General features: G+C 47.3%; 1 protein-coding gene across 2 annotated transcripts; it reads right to left on the bottom strand.

Moving 5' to 3' along the window:
* Positions 1–23,436, bottom strand: Ifngr2 (interferon gamma receptor 2). Of its 2 annotated transcripts, XM_047564272.1 has the most exons (8): positions 23,200–23,436; positions 22,327–22,416; positions 16,523–16,655; positions 9,491–9,690; positions 5,648–5,793; positions 4,000–4,159; positions 3,086–3,243; positions 1–611 (listed from the first exon to the last, which is right to left on the bottom strand). In XM_047564272.1, exons 1-8 carry the CDS (start codon positions 23,282–23,284, stop codon positions 477–479), a joined length of 1,107 nt encoding a protein of 368 aa, XP_047420228.1. In that variant the 5' UTR covers positions 23,285–23,436; the 3' UTR covers positions 1–476. The 2 variants fall into 2 exon arrangements, with proteins under 2 accessions (XP_047420228.1, XP_047420229.1); XM_047564273.1 differs by lacking the exon at positions 22,327–22,416 and having other exon boundaries at positions 23,200–23,434.
* Between the last annotated feature and the right edge of the window lie 3,171 nt (positions 23,437–26,607).

Below are 26,607 nucleotides of genomic sequence, written 5' to 3'. Positions count from 1 at the left end.
TGCTATACAATATTTTATTTCCAGCTTAAAAAAGAAAACCACTTAAATTATTCGGAATATATTTACAGGATTGATCACATTTTAAGCCAGCAGACCAGATATGAAAGTCTCTCACTGGGACAACTCATTTGCCAAACCAGAGTGAAGGAGAGGCCTGGCGCCTGGCCCAGCCAGCAATGGAAAGGTCATCGCAGGCACGTCAGGGTCAGGTTTCAAACAATGACCTGCTTTTATAGTGTTTAAGAGAAGCCTTAATTTTTCTGAGCTATTTCTGTAGAATCATTCTAGAAACCTGTACGACTCAGAAAATTCCTAAAGAAAAATACTCCCCAGGAGACCCATCATCCCCTGGGTGCTGCAGGCCTCTGAGGAGGGCGCTGGGGCGCTGTTCTCTGTGAGGTCCAGGCAGGAGGTCAGCAGTTTCCCTGCTCGATGTCCTTGTGCCGGAGGTCGGCGGGCTGGCCTAGAGCTTTGATTCAAAGCATTTGGAGAACATCTTCTCGCTCCTTTTCTGGGAACGAAATGATGGACACCGAGTCCCAAGTGTCATCCTTGGGTGAACTGTCCTTGTCCAAGGCCTCTAAGATGGGTTGAACTGGGTCCTTTAAGTACTAGAAAAGGTTGAAAGCAAAACTGTGATTAGTTTATCATTTCCTTGTACCAGACCTTCACCTGACTTTTAGCGGGCAGATTCATATTTCATTCGGGCGTAAGCATCCTGTGCACGTGTGTGTGTGTGTGTGTGTGTGTGTGTGTGTGTGTGTGTGTGGCGCTGGGGATCCAGCCTCGAGCTTGGCGAAGGCTATGCGCACACGCCCTACTGCCAAGCGACACTCCCAGTGTGTGACTGCCCTGCCCTTGTCCTGCACCAGGAGCGATGCTAACCTAAGTCCCAGCCGCGTGGACCCTTCAAAGCCGTGAAGGTCTAACTCCGGAAAGCAAGACAGCAAGCTGCTCTCGGGGCAGGCCGGTGGATCGTGAATCCTAGAACGTCTCTTAAAATGTAACTTTTCAGTCAAAGGACAGGGACGGGGCTGGGCTTGTGGGGGAACACTTGCCTAGCATGCACCAGGTACTGGGTTCGAGCCTCAGCACCACATAAAAGTAAATAGATAAAATAAAGGTATTGTGTCCAGCTATAACTTAAAAAAAAAAAAAAAAATAGGACAGGGACCGTCTGTTCAGCCGTGACAGGGTGAAAGAAGGAGAGTTCCCAGCAGGTCCTCAGCCACTCTGTCCAGGTGGCGTCCTGGTGTGAAGCCTGGGGCCCTGAGAGCCGAGGCCCGCTGTGGAGGGGTCTTTCACGGCACCGAGCTCGCTCTTTTGTTCCATAGCTGACTGATTAAAAGAGGAACAAAATCGAATCATGTGCACTTGTGAAACCTCAGAAATAGAAATGAAATATGATTCATCATTCTTGTGTGACTTCAGCGACCTTTGGTAGATATTTTTCACACTTTCCCAAGAAAGTGAGCTGAGACTCTGTTTCGGAGGCGTGCCCTGCAGGGGCGACCGGCAGTCACCTCACCGGGGCCCAGCTGATGGCTCTGCTGGAGACAGAGATCAGTACTGCCAGTGAAATTCCGAGGTCCAGTTCGGCTGTCATTTCGTGACCACATTAACAGGGAGGTGCTGGTAGGGACCTTCCTCTAAGCTTTGGCACTTTAAATACATCATCGGGGTGAAGGAACAAGCGACCGCAGCTCTCTCTGCGAGCGCCACCGTGTTTTCACGACTTGGACTCATCTAACATCTATTCATTCCACACGTAGCAAAATAAGAACCTGTTTTTAATGACTTTACTCCAAGTTGACCAGAGAATAACGGAAAATCTCTGGAAGCAAATGCTTCTATCTTATTTTGCAGTGCCGGGGACGGGGCCCAGGGCCCTGCCTGTGCTAGACAAGCCTCTGCACTGAGCTCCACCACAGCCCTGGAAGCAAACACCCTTCAGGGTTTTTCTCTCAATTAGCTTCTAGTTCTTAAAGTGTCCCGACTGTATCCTCAGAAGTCCCAGTCACCTCCCAGAGCCTCAAGGGAAACAAGACGGTACACAAGGCCCAGGCCACTCTTCTTTCTCAAGTCCTTTAACATACTGGTCCCCTCCGGAGCGCCTGGGGCCCGAGGCCTGTGCTCGGGCTCTGGGTGTGAATTTCCCCTCGGCCTGCCCAGGCTGTGATCAGGATACCGCTTCCTGCAGGTGAAGGTCTGGCTTCTATCCTCCGGTCAGGTTTTCTCCAGAAAGCGAAGGACAGACCCCTTGCCTCAGGGAGGGGCCTGCCACAGGACCAATCTCCTGGCCAGCTAGGACACCTTTTTGGTGAATCCTGTGCCTTTTGTTTTTTTTCAATAATGGGGACTGAACCAGGGCCTTGTGCACATGAGGCGAGTGTGCTACTACTGAGCTACACCCCAAGTCCTTTTTCTTTTCTTTTCTTTTGAGATAGGGTCTCACTAAGTTGCCCAGACTGCCAACTTGCAGCTGGCATGACAAGTGTGCACCACCCTGCCCAGGAACCCTGCGCCATTTTTAGAAAAAAGATCTAATTTGTGGTCAACCATACATATAAAATTGACCACCCTCACCATTTGTAGGTGTAAGGTTCAGGGGCATCACGGACATTCCCAGTGCTGTGCAGTCATGGCCACCACCCATCCCCAGAACTCCATCTCCAGAAGAGGAACTCAGCAGCACCCCGCTCCTCCCCAGCCCTAATAACCACCTTTCCACCTTCTGTCTCCATGAACTGACTATTCTAGGAACCTCAGATAAATGGAATCATATGATATCTGTCTTTTTGTGACTGTCTTTTGAAATTTGGCCCAATGTCTCCAAGATTCATATTTTGTGACGTGTCAGAATTTTTCTTCTTCAAGGCTGAATAATACTCCATTGTATGACTGCTCTGCATTTCTCTTATCCAATCATCTCAATGGACCCTTGCATTTGCTTCCACCATGAGATTTTGGTGAATACCATGAACATGAGTATGCAAATAGCCCTGGACCCTTTTTAACTGCAATTTGTGTTCACAGTTTTGTCCATGGCAACCTTTGGGGGAGGACCAGGGACCAGTACACATACCTCTTCTATCTGTGCTGGGATGCTTGGTGGGGTGTGGAAACAGTATTTAACCAATTCTCTGTACTTCAGGACCAGGAAGAAACAGGCCCCTGCCAGGGCCAACAGCAATGTAAAGACTCCCACTGAGATCAGGATGACTTGCTTCAACTTGGTGGAGGCTGCGGAGATGATATCAAAGTGAACAAGATGACCACCCCAGGCCATACGAACGTGAGTTACCTTTTCACCTGCCAAGGCTTAACGGTATTCACATCCCAGGGAAACGGACAGTTCCCCTTCCTTCTGCCTCCACCTGTGTGCTTAAATGGATCCCTAAACCCCAAATCCAAAATACAAAATGTTGCAAAACCCAAAACATTCTGAACACTCACATGATGTCACCAGTGGACAATGCCACACCTGACCTTACGTGTAGGTCACGGTCAAAATGCAGGTGTACTCAAGACACTATAAAATTCCTGGGCCGGAGATGTAGCTCCATGGAAGAGGGCTTATTGAGCATCAGGGAAGTGCTGGGTTCAATCCCCAGTGACAGACAGACAGACAAATAGACAAACACGTTACCCTCAGTCTATATGTATAAGGTATATATGAAACATTAATGGATTTTGTGTTTAGAGGTGGGTCCTATTCCCAAGATATTTCATTATGTATATGCAAATATTCTAAAACATCTGAAAAAGTTTGGAATCCAAAATACTTCTGATTCCAAGCATTGTGGCTAAGGGCTACTCAACCTGAGGCTAGTCGTGCTGGCCAGCTGCCCTAGCTGCTGTGGCCCTCTGCAGTCTCATTATACTGGCCCTTCTCCCTGGGTGTCCTCACTCCCAACACGGTTGGCTCATAAGCACTCCCTATCTGAGAAGTATTCTTCTCCCAGCTCGTGAAGGGCACGAGAAGGAAGGTGCGCTTACCATCTGCTGTTGTTTCATAGCAAGATGTGTTGCTCAGCTGCCCGGGTCTGGGGGTGCTTTGTGCCATCCAGGATAGCCGGGCTTCGAATTGTAAACAGTATCGTCTGAAGGGCTTCAGACCATCCAGCAAAAAGAAGTTGCTCTTGAAAGGGCCTCTGACCTGTTCAAACACCACAACACGCATGTCAAGGCCCCAGACACGTGGCGTAGCCATTTCTAGCTTTCCCAGAGTTTCCCCAGATTCACAGAGAACACAACAAAGAGTAGTAAGATTTTTTTTTTCTTTTTTTTTTTTTAAGACTCACTGTCTTGCAGGGGACACGTTTTGTCAGTGAAAATTGGAGACCAGTCAGGCACGGTGGTGAGTGTCTGTCATCCCAGCAGCCCTGGAGGCGAGGCTGAGGCAGGAGGATTGCGAGTTCAAAGCCAGCCTCAATAATTTAGCAAGGCCCTAAGCAACTCAGTGAGAGGCTGTCTCTAAATAAAATATAAAAAAGGACTGGTGACTCAATGGTTAAGTGCTCCTGGGTTAAGCACCCTTGGGTTCAATCCCTGGTACCAAAAAAAAAAAAAAAGAAAGTAAGAAAGAATGAAAAAAGAGAAAATCAGTGAGCACAATGATGAAAAGCATTGGTAGCCTTTGGGCTGTGAGGTCTTGGAGGATTCACTGCAGTGACTAGAATTCAACAAATCTCAATTTCTAGATTTTCTCCTTTAAAGTTGACATCTTGTGTCTTATGGTTAAGCTAATCTGCATACTTTATGTCGGTCAACAGAAAAAAAAAATATTCTAGGAAATACTGTCCTTTGGTTCCCAAGCTGCTTCAGGCTTGAAGTGACATGTGTTGATCCCCACGCTGTTCGAGTCAAAATGACCACAAGGCTTTATGTCACCGGGAGAAGGCTGGACCGTGACTGAACGGGCTGACCGGGCCCCTGTGATCTGAGGTCCCTCTGCCAACCCGCTGCCCGTCCTGGTCCCTCAGGTGGCTTGGGCTTGGGTTGGCTAAGCACCTGCAGGTCTCCACATGTACCGAGCTTTTGAGACCTGCTGGCACTGCTCCCTGGAAGCTCTTTGGCTTTCTGGTAGGTTTAGACCGACTCACATGCATCTTTGTACGACTGTTCAGACCATTTAACATAGGCCTGTCGACTGCAGGCGTGGGTTCTGTGTCTTCCTGGATATGCAAAGTGCCCACGGGGTATCACCATCAGGGGAGGGGGAGCCTGGTGAGAAGGGAGCCTTCTTCTGATGTCTCGAGGTGGTTTTTGGAGGCCCCAAGGTAACTCAAATGGAATCCCAAGACCACTGCAGTCTTCAAGGATTAATCACACAAATGGTTTGAATAGAAACAGGTCCATTCGAACCTCCCCCGCAGCTCAGAGATGGCACAGGCATTATGGACGATACACTACCAAGTGGGAATGAGTGATACCAAAGAGGGGCGCTTCAGATCACCTGGCAGGCTGAAGTGTCTGCACAGTGTGTGGACAAACAAAGAAGAGAATTAGAACTGGCTCAGGGCTCAGACTCCGGGAGATACTGGGAGCCTGGGGTCCATCGGTCCATGTTAAAGTTTCCTATCTTGTCCGATGTTGGAAACCCCAAAGGAAAGAAAATCAAAACAAAGAATAAAAATGCTCTTGCCTGTTGGATTCCTGGTGTCTCCTCATAATGGACATAATACCAAAACGTGGCCAAGGAGGAATCAACATGAAAGGGAGGCGAGAGTCTAACGACAAGGGTGCCTTTTCTTGGAGTCACCACAATGTGTTTTGGAGGCCCGATAGTAACTGAAATAGAATTACAAACAAACAAAAAAACCATGTATATGTGCATACAGACACACTCATGTATACACACTCATACCAAAATATACACTATATATACGTATATAGTGTATAACATGTACTATAAATACAGTAAATATACAGTGTGTGTATACCCACACATTTATATTTGTATGTGCAATGAGGTTGCATTCAGATGCACAAAACCCTGAGAGACTGCTCTGGGTTTGAGATTTATTTGGGATACAACTCTTAACTGGAAGAAGGGGTCCTGGTAGGAGCACATATCTCAGCCCAGAGCAAGCCTCTCTGGTCCCTTGGGGGAGAGGTCCGTATGAGGAGGTGAGATCACATCTGGCAAGTGCAGGATCCTCCCTGGCTGAAAGGCCACCAGAGCCACTATCTCCAGTGGAGCTGTTACCTGGTCCCAACCAGGGACATACCCATTTGCAAGAATCATTATGCTCACTGGTCTCAAGACTACGACTCTTGCCACCAGGTATTTAAGATGGTCCCAGGTGAGATGCTGTTTTCCAGTCAGGGATCATTTGACCAAAAGAAATGGCTTCCAGTATTGTGGTTGACATGACACCTTTTTCAGATTCCTACAGAAACAGAACTTCTGACCTTTGGTTAACCAAACTATTCTAAAGTTTTAGTAATTGAATCCAATTTCATTTTTTCTCTTGTTTAAATTCTTTTGTTGGTTCTCTTAAGATATGCCAGTCTCCTCAGTGAGGCTTATATTATACAGCTAGGTATATAATATATACCTAAAATTTCAATTTAAATAAGCAAAAGTGGCATTTACTATTTATGTTTGAGACAGGGTCTCACTATGTTTCCCAGACTAGTCTTGAACTCCTGAGCTCAAGTGATCCTCCTGCCTCAGACTCCCTAGTAGCTAGGACTCTAGGTGTGCACCACCTTTTCTGGCTTCTACTTGCTAACTTTTTTTTTTTTTAATTTTATTTTTTGGTATCAGGGATTGAACCTAGGGGTGCCTAACCACTAAGCCACATCTCCAGCCCTTTTTATATTTTATTTAGAGACAGGGTCTCACTGAGTTGCTTCGGGCCTCACTAAGTGGCTTTGAACTGGCGATCCTCCTGTCTTAACTCCCAATTTGCTGGGATTACAGATGTGCACTACCATGCCCTGCCTATTTGCTAACTTTTAAAAACATTTTTCTCCTAGCTTCTTGTAATAGTAAGTTTGAACCTAATAACTGAGAAATGCTGTTGTGGTGTAAGTCTATTTATTATGGCTCTTTATATAAAGTCATAGGACAACCAAGGACTGTGACTCACGATGTGCTATCGATGAAAGTTTACAGTGTTTAGTGAGCAGCCATGTACACGGTATTGTTAACTGGAGGAACTCAGGCCAAAGTACAGGTTGCATCCTTCAAGTTCTAAGAGAGCCATCTTGGCACATTTTACACAGGAGACAACCTTATCACGTGCTCACAATGGTGGGGCTGGATTTCCCTTCTACGTCCATGCTTGCCCGTGTGCTCCAGGTTGGCAAGGGTTAGGCACATAGTTTGGTTGAGTTTCTCTTTGAAAAACTGGTCCCTTCAGGGTCTGCATCTGTGCCTTTTCATCCCCTAAGTTCTGGTGGGGGAGCCACATCCGGATGGTGCCAGGTGGCAGAGTCAGGGCTGGCCTGGCCGGCTGCCAGCTGTAGCAAGATTCTAGGACTGGCTGCCAGTGACAGAGAGCTCTTTCTTGGAAGCTGCTCACAGACACTGGCATGCACATTCTCCAGCTTCCCTTTTCACAACTAAGTGGACAGAGCATGACAAGCACGCTGACTGCAGGACCTGGCCACCAGCTGCAGGCCTCTCTCCCCTCTGCATTCTCTACGTGCGTCCATGTGCGCACAGAGTGGCCCAGCACACGGGTGCCAGCCTGCACTAATCACTTCCCGGCTGAAAGGACGATGCTCACAGACCTCCCTTCTGAAGCCAGCCCTGGTCTGGAGTCTGACATCCATCTGATAGGCCTCATTCCTTGAGGGGAACATGACCTGCTTTCTCAAGGGCCCTGGGAAGAGTGGCTTGATGAGGTAAGGGGTAGCCAATGAGCAGCCTCAGGCACCAGGAGCTTTGCCTGCGTGTTTACATGGATCCAGGCAACACACATGTAAGGTTCTCCCCATGCCAGGGTGGCACGGACAGTAAGTGGCTGAGATGGGATATGAACCCAGGTCTGTAGGACACCAAAGCCTGCTGCCTCCACCCCATCTCAAACCTCCACTGAGTCCAACTCTCCCAAAAGTGGCGAAGGCAACTGATGGGACTCGAGACTGTCTCTGCCTCAAACTCTGTAAGCCAGGAGGCAGCCAATGAGAAGGCGGCCAGGAACTAACCAAGAACATTGCTGCTCAGCTCAGGCTGGGAGACGGGGTGGCCGCTGGTGACACCAGACCAACAATTTCATGCCAGGTACTCTTGTCCCTGGGTAGTGGCGGTACCGATCCTGACTTTTTAAATTTCTAATTCCCACTTAGGTAGTAAATAATACTTCACACTCAAATGTTGCTGGTTTTCAACTCAAGGACAAATGACTGTCCCTCGCAGATGACCAGCTGGTAGGGACCTCCCTGTGTTTGCTGTTCTGATCCCCATGTCATCTAGAACAAACTATTGTTTAAAAAAAATAATAACTTTTTTATTAAGGAAAATTTCAAACACATAGGAAGTGGAGAGAAGATCATAACAAAAGCTCATGGACTCATCGTGCAACCTAACCAGCAATTTTTAGGCAGCTTTGTTTCTTCTGTAAGTTGTCCTTGTCCCCCTATAAATCTCAGACATCACATCATTTCATCTGCAAATACTTCAGTATGTGCCTCTAAAATACAAGACCCTTCTTTCCCCACTATTTTTGTTGTAGTAAAATACACATAAAATCTATCATCCTAACCAAGACCACTCCCTCTTTTAAAAAAACACAAAATATCATCATAATATCTAAAATAAATGAATAATAACTGCTCTATGTATCATCAAATATCTGGATGATGGTCAGATGTCCTCAATTGTCTTATGCTTTTCTTTAGTTTGTTGAATCAGGATCCAAGTAAGCATCATACTTTCTGTGTGCCTAAATCAGAGACTCTGAGGAAGCTTCTGGCATGGCTGAACAGGCCACAAATGGACTCCTAGCATCTGAGGGTTCTTCTGCCCCATCCAGTAGCTGGGAACACACTGGTTCATTCAACAAATGTTATGTGGCGGTGCTGTTCAAGGTTGGATGAGAACTTTCCTCAACACAGAATCGGCTGGTCAGAGCAGGAGGGTGAAGAGGGAAGGAACAAGCCAACGTCCCATCTGGCACAGAGGTTGGTAGGCTTCCAGTAAAGGGCCAGGTGAGATTGGCATGGGCTGGGATGCAGCTCAGTGGCAGAGCAGCGGCCTAGCATGGAGGAGCAAGAAGAGATGGGAGGGAGGAAGGCAAAGAACGAGAAGGAGAAAATAAACCTGTGTTTCAATGACTCTTGATTTATGAAAGCAGGAGGGGGGCAACTGTGGCTCCTGGCCGGGTCACTCACACTTGCTGGGCATCAGCCCCCAGGTCGGTGCACAGGTCTGAACATCCTGTCCACTGATGGGGGCAATATTTAGGGTGAGGGGCAGGGCTGAGGCTCGTGGGAGGAGTACCGCCGACTGAAGAGGCCAGTCAAGTCCTCTTACCGTTTTGATAGTGTTGGAACCCAGGCAAGGTCACCCAGGCAGAAGCGAGTTCTCCCAGCTCCGCCCGAACACGTAAGTAGACGTTGAAGTGCGGCAGGAAGCCATCGGCGAGGCTGGTCGCAGTGAAGTCGCACTCTGTCGCTGTGATCTGCGTACAGTTCACCCCTGTGGACTGGACATCCTGCCACTCACCAGTGGTGCTGGGAAGGAAAACAGGGTTTCAGTTCACAGAATCCCTCCTCTTCCTGGGTAAGGGTCCCCAGAAACTGTTCTTAAAACAAGGGCCTTCATACAGCTTCTCAGTCTTTCGGCACAGATCAAGAATAAAAACAATCGATTGAGAACTCATTCACATCCCATACGACTTGCTTATTTTAAAACATAGATTTCAGCAGTTTTGAGTGTATGCACAGGGTTATGCAGTCGTCAGCAGGACCATACTGTTCTAGAGTAATTTCCTCACCCTGAAGAGAAACCTGGTAGCCCTTAGCAGGAACTCCGCGTTTCCCCTAACCCTCGGCCCCAAGCAACCACTAATCTACTTTCTGTCTCAAGAGCTTTCCCTCTTCTGAATGGGATCATACAATAGGAATGGAACTATATGATGTGGTTGGGTTTTTCCGATTGGTGCCTTTCACTGGTTCCTTGTGTCAAGGTCCATTCATGTTGTAGCATGTATTAGTACTTCACTTTTTTTTTTTAGCCAAATAACACTCCATTGCAAGGATAGAACACATTTGGCTAATGCAATCACCATTTGGTAGACATGTGCATTGTTTCTAACTTTTACCTATTATGAATATACAAGTTTTGGTGTGGACGTAGATTTTAATACTTTGGAGTATGTCCCTAGGAGTGAAATTGCGAGGTCATATGTTAACTCTATGTCTAACTTTTTCAGGATGTTATGGTTTGGATATGGTGTCCCCCCAAAAGCTCCTATGTTCATGCAGGAATGTTCAGAGGAGAAATGGCTGGATTGTGAGATCTGTAACCTAATGGGTCCATCTTAGTTTAAATGGGTGGTAACCGTAGGCAGGTGGGGTGTGGCTGGAGGAGGTGGGTCACTGGAGACATGCCCTGGAAGGGCTGTTCTTCCCTACAGCCCTCCCCTCTTCCCTCTCTGCTTTCTGGCCACACTGCGGTGAGCAGCTGACCTCTGCCTCACTCTTCAGTCACGATGTTCCGCCTCACCTCAGGCCCAGAGCAATGGTGTCACCATCTACCGACTGAGACTTCTGAAACTGTGAGCCCCAAATTAACTTCTCCTCCTCTAAGTTGTTCTTGACAGGTATTTAGGTCACAGTGATGCAAAACTGGCTAACACAGGGGACTTGCCAGACTTTTTCTAGAGTGGCTACATTTTATAGGCCCACCAATAATGTTTGAGAGTTCCAGTTTCTCTGTATCCTCACCCATACTTGCTGTCTCTGCTCTGATTAGAGCCATCCTAGTTTATACCTGGTGTATCTCTGTGGTTTGATTTGCATTTCCCTGATGAACAACGAAGTTCAACATCTTTTTGTGTGCTTATTGGACATCTGTAAGTCTTCTTTGAGGAACTATCTAACAAAATCCTTTATCTACTTCCTAATTGGGTTATGTGTCTTTTTGCTGAGTCTTAAGAGTTCTTTAACATATTCTGGACTCAAGTCCCTTATCAGCAAATGGTTTACAAATACTTTCTACCATTCTATTCCACAACTGATTTCAGTGCTCCAACTCAGCTTTGGTAGCCTGCATCTTAGAAATGACACTGGATTGCTAGAAGCTCTAGTCCTGCTTCCTGCTAGAGTGGAGTTTGTTTTTGTCCCATAGCTGCCCATTTGAAGAGGGTCTGCCTCACCCATTTGGAAATGCTTGTAAGCGACAGTACACTTCCCAGAGTCCCAATGCCATGTCCCCATGTGAGACCCTAGTCCTTAGCTCTAACTCCTGTCCTGTCTTATGAGACACAGAGTTCAGAAGAGACTTGGAGGTGGCTGTTAGAAAACTGAGTGAGGGGCAGTGTCCCTTCTAGGAACAGGATGTGCCCTGAACTGCAACTCTGACTTAGAAAGCAACAGATCCCTCCCTGTCCCCAGATCCCTCCCTGTCCCCTGATCCCTCCCAACCTGCACAAACCACACATCCTTCTAGTGTACCTCTCACCCTGTCTGAGATGTACCTTCTGTCAAAGTGGCAAGTGACAAGATGAAAGTCATTTCAAGACATGAGGCCAGGACTTCTGTGGAGGAAACCTGCCAAGTCCACATAATACCCAGCCTCAGGGTTCCAGACCCTAATGGAAAGTGGGATCCCAAACTATAGGCACCTCCTCTCAGGTAAGCAGGATGTCTTCCAGAAGGGATACATCATTTCCTTTTCAAGATACACAGATACTGGAAGATACTCTGACCTTCCCTCTGCCAATGCCAGCTGTTGAACTTGGATGATGCAAGACCCCCGCAACATTCCCTGATTCAACAGGGAATCGACCATGTTCTCCCTTCTCGCCTCTCCTCAACTTTGCCCCTATGTGAGAATTACTTTATAAAAAAGTCTCTCAGATAAGAGGCTTAAAGAGGAACAAGACATCCAAGTTTAAATGAGAGCTGACACATGGAGGTTGGCAGTTTTGGGTAAGGAAGAGCGGAAAGGAGTGCTCCTTCCCCATTTGTGTGAGAAGGTAAGAATCAGGTGATGTCGGCCCCTTCCAAGTGAGTAATAAATGTCATAAAGTAATAAACACAGCCTCAAGAGCATGACATTGCCCCTCGTCAGCCCCTGCTGAATCAGCCAGCCTATACTTTATTTACCTGGAAAGTTACCCTGCCTCCTCCCTGCAATGAGCCAGTTTGGATGGCCTCTGCCCCAAACTTTTATCTGTTTTTTTTTTGTACTGGGGATTGAACCCAGGGAGGGCCTTGGGCATACTAAGCACATGCTGCACCCCTGAGCTCCACTCCCAGAAGATGTAATTTGGAAAGAAACCCTCGTTGTGAGAAAAAGCATAACATTGTGCATGGATGCTTGTGACCTGGAGCCAGATCACCTAACATCTCCATTCCTCAGTCTCCTCACGCACAAGAGAGGGGACCATTGTAGTGTCTGCCTCCTGGAGTTGTCGGGAAGACTGAGCGAGTGGACATCAGTGGACCGAGCCAGTGCCCAGTGTCCAGGAAGCATCTAACAAACATTTGTTGAACAAACTGACTGCTGCTCCTGCCTTGCAGGACAGGCTCTGGACGCTCGAGCCTTCTGCCACTAAGCCTGCTCCTGTTTTTCCACACCAACGTGGTCAGAGCTGCTGCTGGCCCTGCTCTGGCCTTCCAGGACTGAGGGCTGGAAGTGCCCTGGACAGCTCCCTTCTGAGGAGACTCAGTGCAGACTAACGCATAGCTAGGCCTGGGTTTCCTTTCTGACCCACAGCCCCACATGCTTAGGCTCTGCTGGCTCCTGTTTGGCACCCGGGCCATGTGCCTAGAAACTGAAGAGGCCTTTCAACAACACTCTGAGCCCTCCTCTGAGGAGAACCCAGGTAACCCACCCTTCTACCACAGTCTAGGACAAGGAGTTGGCGTCCCCACACAAGATCAATGTGAGCTGCCGTGCAGGGCCTGCTCACTGACGCCCTTGGCCACCAACATGGTTCACAGTCTGTCCCCAGGAGTGGAGTTTTGTAAAAGCCCTGTCCGGCCTCTGTTAGGCCACTTACAAAACATTAACAAAATTCCTCCCCTTTGGCCCATCAATCCCTCTTCCAGAAATGTGAGAAAACAGAGGTAATTTATGTAGGAAGATGTGATTTAAGAAAGTTACCAGCTATCAAATATCTCTGCCTGTAATGGGGGAAAAAATAAATACATCACATGTAACACCTCCGATAATTAAACATTCAATAAAAATGTTTACACAAAAATAATTATCTGAAGAAAAGTGCTTATATGCTTAATCATGTTAAATAAAAACACAGAAAAGGAAACAGGAACCCAAAGAACAGTCTCAGCTCTGTGTCATTCTTTTAAACACAGGTATACACATTTGCAAGTGCATTCATTTAGAAAGAAAAAATCTAGAGAGAAAAACCACTAAAATGAGCACAGTGATTATTCTTGGAGCATATTTTAATTTGATTCTTTCTACTTTTCTGGGTTTTCAGATTTTCTACAAAGAACATGTACTGCTATTGAAATAAGAAAGGAAACAATGTTTTGAGAGGTCAGGTCTGAGACTGAGCCTGGCTGCAGTCCAGGAAGGCTGTGATCTAGAAGGGCCCTGCCGTCCTGCTTTCTGCATCTGCAAGACAACCAGAAATCCAGAAGCTTTTGAAATATATATATTTTTTACTTTTAAAGTGAAATCTTTAAATTTGTTAATGTTGGCAATTAATTGAAAAAATAATTAGATACTGGGGCCACACGGCCTGCAGGCCATTATCTGGAAACTATGATCTAAACTTAAAATCCTCCCATAAAATGCTCCAAGTCATTTTGGCTTTGCTACTGTGACTGTAAAAAAAAAAAAAAAACTAAACAAAAAAAAGTCACCTTCATTCATGATTGTAATACTACTTTTCCAAAAGAGTGGGAAGTTTAAGTCCCACCAGCCTCAAAATTAATAAAAAGTCCCAAACATATATAAACGTATCTGAGAGCAAAACAAAAACAAAGGCCCTCTTCCATCTTCAAATCTACAATGGAAAAAAAAAAGCCTCATTTCCAGTTTTTAGTGACTGTTCCAACCTCTATCCCTGAGGGAAAAAAACCAAAACAAACAACAAACAAACAAAAAATGCTTTCCAAAAAGAAACAAAGCAAAACAAGTTAGTATATGATATGAAACTATCAGACTTTTTGAAAAAATTCAGTAAAGTTTTTTTTTTTTTTTTTTTAATAAACTGAGGTCTCTAGACAATCTACAAATGTACTTCCCTGTTCAAGGCTAAGGAAGGCCAGGCAATAAACTGACTGTGGTTTTCCCTTCCTGAAAAGTTCCTGTTTACTTCTTGGAGATTACAATTACTGAATGCTGAAAGTAGGGCCATCTTCATGGGCATGTGACCCGTGCAGTTGCACAAGGTACCCCTCTCAGAAGTACATGGTTTGATGCTCTGCTGTCACCATCTTGAATTCTCAGTATGTTTTGAACAAGGGGCCTTATAATAACTGGAGGCAGTGATTCAGATTCAAATACTGTTGTAGTAGGCATTTGATACTGAATAATATATACACAGGAAATGAAATTGGTCTGTCAAAGAGACATCTACACTCCCAAGTTCATTGTAACACTATTCACAATAGCCAAAATGGAAACAACCTAAGTGTCCATTAACTGATGAACAGATAAAGAAAATGTGGTCCATATACACAAAGGAATGCTATTGAGTCATAAAATGAACAAGATCCTGTCATTTGTAACTACACGGATGGAAATGGAAATCATTAAGTGAATAAGCTATGCACAGAAAGACAAGTACTACAGGAACTCACCCGTACGCTGAATCTAAGAAGGTTGCTCTAATAAGAGTTGAGAGTAGAATGGTGTTTATCAGAGAATGGGGAAGATGGGCAAGTGGAAGGAGGGGGTAGGGGGAGTCAGTGGGTACTAAGCTGCAGTTAGAAGCAAGTTCTGTTTTATATACTTAAAAATCTGGAAGAAAGGATTTTGAAAGTTTTCACCATAATGAAATGAGAAATGAGAAATGAGAAGACAGATATGTTTAACGTGATATAAACATGACACAACATATATGTGTATGGAAACATTCCATGGTACTCTACTAATATGTACACATTTTTATATATCAGTTACAAAATAAATTTTAAAATTTATTAGGGAATCCATTTCTCTAAGAAATCAACTGCCTGTTATTTTTCCACGTTTCCTTCCTGTTCTTCACCATAAATACATTCCAAACTTTAAAGTCACAACTTTTGCCAGATAACATATAATTATCTTTTTCAGTGGTCGCCTACCATTTCAAGTGTAAGTGAGCATGCTGCAATTTGCCATTTTTCTACCGACAGATATGAATATACACTTCGAAGTGTATCTTTGTGAATATGGTTTTGTTCTTTTTGGGGGGTTGGGGTGGGATTGGATTATCTGCTCAGGGTAAAAGTAATATGGATACTCTTGTGACTTTTTTAAAGTATTTTTTTAGTTGTTGATGGACCTTTATCTTTATTTATATGTGGTGCTGAGAATTGAACCCAGTGCCTCACACATGCTAGGCAAGTGCTCTACCACTGAGCCATAACCCCAGTCCACTCTTGTGACTTTTTAAATGTGTAAATAATAAATAATTTCCAAAGGGCTAGGCTAGTTAAACCTGCAACCAGCAGCATGTGAACAGGTGTCTATCAACTGCTTTCTCACAAGCATCGAACATTATCATTTCTTTAAATTTTGTTTAGTAGTATAATTGGTCAGTAACTTCACCTTCATCTTCAATTAACTTTCTTAACAAGTAAACAAATACTAAGGACCTGGATTTTGCTGGTCTTCTTTTTATATGTGCTTATGTTGAGAGTCAAGTTCAAGGCAAACTATGAAAAAGCTTGGAAAGGAGATGAGAGATAGTTTGAGGGGCCAGGATAATACATTATTCCAAACTGAGAACCTATTGAGAAACAGAATTCATTGTAACTAACTGACTAAACTCCCGATGTAGCTAAATTGGGCCTGTGTGGTTAAGTAACTCAGATGTTTTAACTTTGAAGAAGTTGACGGCTTGAAATCTGCCTCTTGCCTTTCCGAGACTGGAAATCAACCCTTGTCCTGAAATCAGTGAAAGAATAAGCTTTCCTTAAAGCAAGATGCTGCGGGGTCAGAGAGCAGAGTTCTCGACTGCTGTGCCACGGAGGCCTTCAGATGAGTGGGAGGTTGTGAAATCTCTGTCCTTGGAGATTTTAAAAGGACAAGAGAAATATCCGCTTCCCACAGATTTGATTACAATCCCACTAAGAGGCAGTAACCAGTAGCTGGTCCTAGGGCTCCTATGATTCCCCCACAGCTCATGGCAAGGACACAACAGAGATGGCCACTTACTATTTAAACTGCACCCTGTAGACCACTGGTCTGGTGCCATTGCCTGGGGACGGTGCCTCCCAACGCAGAACCTGTTTCTCATTGTACAGGTGAATCTTCGGGTGCAGAGGAGCAGCCAGCTGTGAAAGAGAGTCTTGAGAGGAATGGAGAATGAGAGAAGAGGGGTGGGAAGAGAAAAGGGGAGGGCAAATGAGAAAAGTCAATTCCCAAAATGCTTAAAGGCACATTTTCAATGTATCATTCATGTAACTCCATTTTTGTCAAAGTGCAGAAATGGTACTGCTGTCCTCCTGGGCATGTCCCCTTCCCACCTGTGACTAAGAAGGCAGCACTACTGACATGGTAAGTGGGAAAACAAAGAAACAAAGGAGGTGCCTGGGGCTACCTCTCCACAGTAGCTAGGAGAGCCCTGGGAACTGCAGGGTTGACCTGAATCCCAGCCCTACTGTTTGTAGGGGCACTTGAATCTAGACTGTCTGAGCCTCAGTTTCTGCTTCAGCAATAAGGGATCACAAATAGTACACCCCATAGCCTTAGGGTGAGATTACATTGGTGACCACGTGATGAGCATTAGCCCTTGACTGGTTACCAAGGAAGTTTTGGGTAAACGTCTGTGAGCTGGCACACAAATACCCCAAATCAGGTAGGCAAAGCCCAAAGGGGCAAGGGAGGGCAAGGGCTGTCTGCCGGACTTCATCAGAGATTCTCTGTTTCTCAAGGACCCTGAGTATAACGATCACTTCTGAGATATCAGATACACTGCAGATTCCCTAGGCTCACTGCAGATCAGGGAAATCTGCATTTTCCTTAAGCTTCCCAGCTCATTCTTAGGTACAGGAAAGTTTGAGAGACATGAACAACAAAATCCCATACTCTCTACATGTATCAGAAGCCCCTTCTTTGGGGTGGCCTGGAAGAAGCCACCTCAAGGCCCTGTCAAGCAGATGCTTCACAGGACCCGTCTAGTTGACCGCACGTGAGCCTTTTCTCTAGACAAAAACCATGATAACACTTTCTGTGATTGAAAGGTTAATGAGAAATGCTCAGAAGGTAAAAAGAAAAGTTGAAAAACATGCTGTTCCTGAATTCAAAGCAGGAAATTCAAACCACACATTTTCAGTAAATACATCTAAACCTGAAGAACAGGTGCCAATCAGCCTACAGCCTGGCCTGCCACTCTTCTTCTGAATGACACATGGCCAAGAGTCTGTGGCCACCTGTTTACTCAGAGAATGTCCATCGCTTCCATGTGGATAAGCCCGGCAGACCTTCATTCTAGCTCCTTGTCAACAGCTAGGCAACACTTCTCCTGATTCAGAAGGCCTCACAAGCTCCTGGGCCAAAGGCAGAGCAGCAACACTGGGTGTGAGGCAGAATGCTGAGGCAGCCATGAAGGCACAGATGCTCAGCTGAGCTGAGGACTGAGGACCTGCTTCCAGGGAGGGCTGTGCAGTGTCCCCTGGGGTGAGAGCTTGGCTAAGGCTGGGCACCCATCAAAGAATCTCAGAAACCTCCTTGTACGGCCTGTATTAGGCTCCTATTGCTGCTGATCACAAACCCAGTGGCTTGTAGCAGCCTAGATTAATATATAATCTTACAGTTCTGGAAATCAAGTTTGAAATAGGACCCACAGGCTGAAGCCAAGGAGTCAGCAGGGCACCAGGGCACCTGGGGGCTCCAGGGCAGAATCCACCTCCTTGCCTTTCCCACCTCTGAAGGCTGCTCGCATTTTTGGCTCTTGGCCTCCAGTGCTGGGCTGAGTCCTTGTTGAGCTAGCACCTCTTCTGCCTCCTTCTTCCATATTCCAGGGTCCTTTGTGAGGACACTGGGCCCACATGGTCTGACAATCCTGGACCATCTCCCCGTCTCAGGATCTTAAACGCAATCACACCTGCAGAGTGGTCACATATTCACAGTTGCAGGGATTCCACTGTGGACATCTTTGGAGACCGTTATTCTGCCTACCGTACTGCCCCATTCCACATCCCTATCCCTGGGGAGGAGACAGCAGAAATATTCCATGTCTCGTGTCCTCCATCTCCTGGCACCCCATCTCCACAGTCTGAACATTCAGCTGAGAGGAAGCCCCACACCAGGAGCTGACCAGGAGGCGCTCCCTCTCTCACCCACGTGGGGTGGCCAAATGTGTCCCTGCAGGGCTGGGGCAGCGCGCAATGGCGACTGGGAGGCTCCGTGTCCCTGCATCACCAGCACTGAAAAACACCAAACGGCATCCCTGTCCAAACTAGACCAGCTTCCACTGTCCTCGGCTTGCATTTCCCTGAGCCTAAGAGGACATAACACAGCTCTGTCTTCGGGGGAAGGCATTTTGAGTCTCAGAACTGTGGACTCCACTGGAAAGTGCCAAAGATTGCCCAGTCATGGAAAAGCACCTTACAGAAATGCCCTCCTCACGTCTCCGAAGACCCTCACTCTTTGAACCTCACCCTTTCCTTCCAGGTCCCGTGGCCCCTTGCTGGCCTGGGGAAGCACCAGGCACACTCCTCCTTGGGACCCCGCCCTCACAGTCCCTTTCCTGAGAGCCCTCTTATCTGGCTGCTCAGGTGCTGCCTGATCAGAGCCTTGGAGTCAAATGACAAACCGCCCTCTGGACTCTGTCCCCTGCTGTAACCTTTCTCCAAGGCACTGTTCACACCTGAGTTCTTCATTTTCACCAGGGTGTTGAGGAACACTGATTCTAGAACAAGATCCCACAAGTAGATCACTTGGGCTCCTCCCTCGCCTCTGGCGAGATGTCTGTGCCTCAGGCTGGGACTGGCAGCAGCGTGCTCCCCAGGGCTGTTCTGAGGAAACGAGGAGTTAATTTTAAACATGGTGCTGGCACGAGGCCAGCGCTCTGTGATCATCGCATCTTCTCGCTGCTGGCAGCTCTCTGACAGCCTATGGAGTGGGCGTTCCAGAAAGGCAGGATGTTGCTGGGCTTGGAGTCTTTTATGCCCAGGGCCTGGAGCAGCAGGCACTCAAGATTTAGTGAAGGAATGGCCTGTTCTTTGCACTCAAACCCGTGCAACCCACGCAAAGCCAGGCTCTCTCTCCCTTCCTTGAGTTATGCTAGAGTCCCCCCTTCTCTTGGGTCTCAGGGGCTGGACAACTGTGGACCATAGGTTTACCTGGATGGCTCTAAAGAGTCAATATATTTAGGGCCACCATATATTTAGGGCCTTCAATGATGCTGACAGAGGCTCCGTGGGAAAAGAACAAGAATTCAGGGTCTCAGGTGGAGTCCTGACCCAAAGTCTACAGCTACTGAGCCTCAATTTCCTCAAGAGTAATGAAAGACAAACCACACACTGCTGTCAGTGTCACTTTAAAGATGTGTCTATTTCAGGGTTTCCTGATTCCTCATGAATGAATGGCTGCTTCTGCAGGTGGTGAACCGCAACCAGTTCCTGAGACAAAGTGGCCACCCTATGCAGAGGCCCAGTCCTGGGCGAAGTATTCCATGGTTCTGCCCTACCATAGGCACAGTGTCTGTGCCTTGTGAATACGTCAGGTTACATGGCAAAGGGGAAACAAGGTTGCAAATAAAACTTAGATTCCTATTCCGATGACCTTCAAATAGAGAGATTATTCTGGAATATCTGTGGGCCCAATGTAATCACAGGGGTTTCTCTAGAAGCTGGCAAAAGCAAGGAGGTGATTCCTCTATCTGGGGCCTCAGAACCTTGACTTTTGCCCTGAAAAACTCAGATCAGACTTCTGACCCCCAGTCTGTGTTGTTCTGAGCCACTAAGTGGGTGATTATTATAGCAACAACAGGAAACTAGAAAGTCCCACCTGGGCGTCATAGACACCCAGCTCCTACCAGATAAATATTTACAGTCCTTAAATTTACAGAGCTCTCCAATACCTTCCTTCTCCATGGTCTCGGAGGAGATGATTCATCAACTTTTAATGGGAAGAGGAGATAAGCCAAGTGTAACCTGTATGAATTGTGTCCTTATAGCCGCAGCTCCGGCTAACCTATCTTCCTGCCCCCCTTCCCCAACCCATCACCCCAATCTATCCCGGATCCAGGCATTTGGGACTTTATACACATATAAAAATGGCCTATCCTGATCTGTACAGTATAGTGTAACACTTCACATACAGATAATAAAATACAATTAACATTGAACTTATCATTTGATCTTGACAACCTAGGATCAGCTCCTCCGGATCTTTCTGCATGGTGGAGGGCATTATGATGAACATGAATTACATGATATCAATAATCTTGCCTTCAACGCCTTAAAAATGAGAAGTAAAAAACCATTCCTCACTCTTCAGCCATTCCTCACTTCAGTAAATACTGGACATCAAGTTATTTACCTGGCTTATTTGTCTAAAGGATGGCTTTGCTTTCTTGGGAATAAAATGGGAAGATTACCTACTTTGAAAGAATGGTTGAGAAATTTAAGAGAGATATGTGTACACACACACACACACACACACACACACACATATATGTGCTTGGCACCTCGACTTAAAAGGTGGTTCAATAAATGGTAGCTAGGATTATCATTTATAATGTCAGCCAAAAACATCCCAGCTATGTGAGAGTTTTGATCACCGAGAATGTAGACAAACAGGAGACCTAAGGAGCATCCATTTGCAGTGGTTTTGTGTTGTTGGGGATAGATGGTCTTTGTCAAAGATCTCTAAGCACATTAGAAGGTTTAGAAGTTCAAGTTAGCAAATAATGGCAATAGAATATCGCAGCACAGGTCCACATCCAACCCACTGGGAAATTAAGCAGCCCCTACAATTACAAATAGAAGCCTTAATTCTTCAACACTCAGGTAATTAAATTGACTTACTACATTTTCACACTGTTGGTTACATTTTTTTCTCTGGAGCAAATGGTCACTTAACAAAGCCTGGTTACAAATTGTTGGGTTCAATATTTTACATATGCTACCCTGATAACAACTCTAAGGGGTAGATTTTATAAATTTTCCTTTCAAAAAATTATTCCAATACTCTTCCCTGCCTGCACTGGCCATAAAGGCAATCTTATCATTATTAAAGGGCACTTGTAAAGTATGGAATAGTCCTGCTTGCCACACAATCATTGTTCATATTTGCACTTTGTGTTTTGACTAAAAGAGGATTTCTTTTAAAAATATCCCAGTTAGATTTTTGTAAAAATTATTCGGCATGAAAATTTTCAAATTGCTTATTCTGAAGAGATTTGGGTAAAGTGCTAGTACTTTCCAAAGGATCCCTGGGTCCAGTTTATTGTCAGAGAGCTACAGACCAAAACTTTTGTGGAATACAGACCACCAGTAGTCAGTTCCACACCCTCAGTGACCCTGATACAAAGTACCACCACTTGCCCATCACCAAGTTGGGCAATTACCAAATCTAATCTGAGGAAACCTAGGCAGGGGACAAACAGGTTCCTCAAGACTTGAAGCTGGGGAGCAGCAGAATTAAGATTCAAACTAATTCCTATGGAAAGGTCTGACTCCCACAGGAAAAGTCAAGCATTTAACCAGGGCACATCTTCCTTTACATTCCCCCTCCCACTTTTAGGAGAAGCTAAACTTAATTAAGGGCCTTTGCAAGAAATGCTGGTACAACCAAATCCAGAACACCACCTTCAAGTGGGAGGAAACCTCTAAATTCTTGAGACTAATCAAGTGTCATTCAATCTTCCATATCACCCCTATAGGAAAGAACCCAGCAAAATACATGTACACAGTGTTCTTTGGCACTGAGGTCTTTTTCTCTTCCTTTGGTTTTTCTGTTTGGCTCATTGGTATGATTAGTTAGGGTCAGAGGTAAGAAAGATGCCTTACTGTCTGGCGGAGCAGGGCTGGGATTAGAAGCCTGGTTCTGCTGACATCCCCAACCTCCCCGCAAATGAGGGGAACTGGATATTTCTGCTCCTATAAATTTATAAGACTTATAATTAAATTTATAGGTATAAATTAAGTCCCTGCCCCTCAACTGCCCCCCACAGCACCAATCCTTGCTGTTTCGAGGAAGGTCTGAGTGCAGCTTCCAAGTCAGGCCACTGGAGAGGGCCCTCCAGGAAGGGAGTGAGCGCACTGTAGCCAGGGTTAAGAATCTGCGGTCAGCAGAGGCAGCCCTTTCCCAGATCCCTGATTTGATTTCCCCTTTGTTCATTTGAAAATCTGGAGATTTGGGTGGCAGTCAGTTCCAGGCTCGGTTGTTCTGGGGTGGGGGAGAGGGAGGGGCAGGGCGTTCAGCCTCCTGAAGAAGCAAGGGGAGTTTCCCTTGTCTGTGAAGGATGTCCCCGTGACTGGGAAGGATGTCCCGGGGTCCGGGAGGGGTGACAGCTGTCCAGCGGCTCTCTCGAGGTGCTCCAAATCCTTGCACGGTCACTGCCTGGAGTTCCCCGCCTCCACCCCACACTCACTGCGGGCTCCTGGTGGGCCCCTCCGGGCCACTCCGCTAGCTGCAGGCACCCTCCCCATCGAGGCTCCAAGAGGACCCCTCCCAATCGCGGCGGCCCGCGGACCCCAGCGCTCCGGGAAGCCCGTGGAACCCCACCCAATCCGGGCAGTCGGCGGAGCCCAGCCGATCGCCGCAGGCTGCGGGTCGCAGGAGCTGCGGGCACCGGGCGGCCCTCCACGCCGGCCAGGAGCCCCGCACACCCGACCCGCAGCCGCGCCCGCTCAGGCCTCCAGGGCCCTAGCCGGGCTTACCTGGCGGGGGCGCCGCGGCGCGCGGGCAGCAGAGCAGCAGCAGCGGCAGCGGCAGCGGCAGCCACAGCCAGGGCTGCGGCCGCATGGCCCGGGGCGCTGGGGCAGCAGCAGTCGGCCCCTGCGGCCCGGCCCCTGTTGGGGTCCGCCGAGCCGCTCAGGGCGCCGCCGCGGCGGCCATGGCGAGCGCAGGGCGCAGGGCACCGGCCCGCCTCTTCCCGAGCGTCCCCGAGCTGGGGAGCCCGGCCCCGCCCCGCCCCGGCCCGCGCCCCGCCCCGCGCGGGACTTTCCCCCGCGTTCCCGGGAAAGTCGCGGCGGCTGGCCAGGCGCTGTCCACGCGGGCAGCGCCCCGCGCAGCCCAGAGTGTGGTCTCTGCGGCCGAGCGGCCGGGACCGAGGCCGCGTCCCAACGCGGAGCCGCCGCTGCGGCCTGGCGCAGAGCAGGGCGGAGAGGGGAGCCCCGCCGGCGCCCACCTTCGGCGGGTCGCGGTCCTTTTGGGAACACCCCGCGAAACCCAGCGCCGGGATGGGCCTCGCATTCCCTTTCGTCTCCCGCTACTCGAGTGCCTGGGGCACGATTTTGAGGATTCGCCCCTTTAGTTTGAACTTTGTTATCTCAGCTTTTAACGCTTTTGTTGAAAAGGGTTTTAGGGACTTAGGATATAGTAGTTAGGGCCCTGTTTAACGGAAGGAGCGGGGCTTGGCGAATAAAAGGCAAAGAGCAACGGGAACTTCCCACATTTCTTAAGTCTGTGGTTTGGCCCTGTGTCAGAATGTGGTGTGTGAGGAAGTAACCCCTAGGGCTGGCCAGGGCCAGGCCTGTCTCCAAGCTGGAGTCTGAGCCTGCTCTGTTGCCAGTGCCATGCCTGCTGGAAAAGCTTTGAGCCACTGCCTTCTCCCAAGACCGACCCTAAATCCAGCGCAGCGCGGAAGCCCAGGGCAGAGGGTCAAAGGAGGAGATGGGTGGAGGCAGACCAAGAATTAAAGAAGGTCGCCCTGGGGATGTGGCTCGGTGGTAGGGTGCTTACCTACCAAACGTGAGGCCAGAACAGTGAAAAAACAAACAAATAAATAAAAAGGTCATCAGTGTCCAGCCCAGCAGGTCGTCAAGGTAGTATTGGGCAATATAGACCTTTACTTTTGGACTTCCTGACTTTTAAAATTTCCTTTGTGTCGAGCTTTTTTGAAATTGGGCCAATATAAAAATAAGTGGTGAAATATCTAGCAAGTCTTTGAATTACGCTTTGAGTAGTATTTCAAGACACAGAGATGTACTTACATGTTAAGGGAAAACAGCAGGACAGAAGCTGGACTCCTTCCCAACGGGAGGTATTGAAAATGACTAGTCAACTGGCTAGGTGTCTGCAGTCTGTAAGCTCAGCCACTTGGAGGCTGAGGCAGGAGGATGGCAAACTGGAGGCAATTTAGCCAGATCCTGTCTCAAAACAAAAATTTAAAAAATGAAAAAGGACTGGTGAGGGTAGCTCAGTGGTAGAGTGCCCCTGGGTTCAGTCCCCACTTCTGCCCACCCTTCAGGAAGGGAGGGAGAAACATGCCAAAATAAGAACATGAAATAGGTAGTAACCTTATGAATAATAAGTTTCCTTTAAAAATAAAACCCCCCACCCCCGCCGCCAGTGGGTATATTTTACTTTGGGGGCATGTTAAAGAAAAGGAGTGTACATTGGCCTCAACTGAGGCTAGGAAGGGTCTGTGATCTCTTTTGAGGTTGAATTTTCAGGAGCAGCCACACTGAGCTGGATGCAGGATGGGAAAACTCTTGGAGCTTTTCTTTTTCCCCAGCTGGAGAACCTCTTTCCAGAACTCTTTGCTGCTAAAACTTAGGGGGTTTACATTTTCCTTAGAGCAGTCCTTGGCACAATGCTAAAAGGAGCTCCTTGGCCTGACCTCCTTCTGTCCCCTCAAGCACATAATATCCCAAGTGCAGGTAGTTATCTCCCATTCTCAAGCAGGTTGCATGGCAAACCCAACAGCTCTCAATGGTTGGCATTCCACTTTCCTGGTCTTGAAGGACTCATTGAAGTCACCCGTAGCCAGCTCTTATTTCCACCCAGATCCCTGATTTGAAGAGAGCAGGAAGCCATCTTCTTGGTGTTTCTCGTGAAAGGTGTCTAAGCATCTGAACTCTTTGTCTTTCCATTTATACCCCTGCACATCATCATGATATACCTCGATCACTGCATGTAACATTCTAAGTGTGTTCCCTCTAACAGGGGGCTCACTTGATGCTTTAACTATATCCCCTGTTGCTTTGAAACTTACATTTTTTTCTTTTTTTCCAAACTTCTTTTCCTTAACCTTTTCCTCCCTGATCTTCTTTTCACTGATCTTTTCCTTTCTGTTCTCTCCTCCCTAATCTCATTTTCTGAGTCACCTCTTTAACCCACCCTACCGCCGTTCCTGCTGAAGAGCAGAATCACTGCCTTTGGGACAGTAGTCTCCTGTGTTTCTCCTTTGCTAGCAAAGCAATAAACCTTTTTCCTTTTTCTCATTATTGGATTGGCATCAACAAGAACCAAGCTTTTGGCAACAAATTTGATGACCAGATGGGACCCAAGAACAGCCCTTGCTCCAGTTTTCTTGGGCAGGCCTGGTTCTCCAAGGAATCCCACTTCCATGCTGAGGATTCATGGTCCTGGTGAAGTTGTTGAGAGCCAACTGCAGAAGAGTTAGGAGACTGGGTGAGTTGCCTTGGGTTGAACCAGAGGAGCTGTCCCTGTGAGTAAAGGGAGGGACTGAGGGACCATCCCAGCAGCTGGCTGGGAAAGCTCCTTTTGCTTCAGGGAACTCCCGCCATCTCTCCCGTGGCTCCACTGGTGTAGGAGTCACAGTTAAGCAGGACTTGAGAACCTAGGGATATGTACTCCCTTCTGATCTGTTCTAGGTTCTTATCTGTTTGTTGACCTTGGACCTGGGAATTCCCTCTGCTTGTCTGTTTCGTTTGTATCTGATACACCAGTGGCGCCACAGATGTCCCCAGAAAGAGGGACCAGATGTTCCCACCAAGAGAAACCAGGTGTATGCACACTGGGGGACTTACCGAATGGCCAAAGTCGTCTCGATTTTCCTGAGTTGTTTCCTTTTTCTCACATGGACCCTGATGGAGCAACCTGTACTGTCTAGGGAGAGAAGGCCGGAATGGAATTCCCAGAAGTTCAAGGAGCTTCGGCGGCTCCTGGGACAATCCCTCAGAAAAGAAAAAAAAAAACAGAAACTAAGGCCAACCTGTGTTTTGCAGGCAACCTCTGCAAAAGGATCTTGAAGGAAACCTAAAGAAAAGGGTGGAAAGGGCCTCCTCCATTGAATATCAATATGCTTAGTATAAGAAAAAGGCCCCAAAGGAGTCTCTGGGTACAATTGACAGGAGGGAACTCATTTAAAGTTGATAGCA

The sequence above is a fragment of the Sciurus carolinensis genome, chromosome 9, assembly GCF_902686445.1.
Source record: "Sciurus carolinensis chromosome 9, mSciCar1.2, whole genome shotgun sequence".
Taxonomy (NCBI): Eukaryota; Metazoa; Chordata; class Mammalia; order Rodentia; family Sciuridae; genus Sciurus; species Sciurus carolinensis.
Note: the sequence above shows the minus strand (reverse complement) of the source record. Positions and strands in the feature narration are given on the sequence as shown.

Coding starts and splice junctions, on each gene's coding strand:
- Ifngr2 (XM_047564272.1), bottom strand. CDS start 23,284: ATGCGGCCGCAGCCCTGGCTGTGGCTGCCGCTGCCGCTGCCGCTGCTG. Junction 4,160..5,647: donor AGACACCAGGAATCCAACAG/GCAAGAGCATTT, acceptor GTGTTTGAACAG/GTCAGAGGCCCTTTCAAGAG. Junction 3,244..3,999: donor CTATGAAACAACAGCAGATG/GTAAGCGCACCT, acceptor TCATCTCCGCAG/CCTCCACCAAGTTGAAGCAA.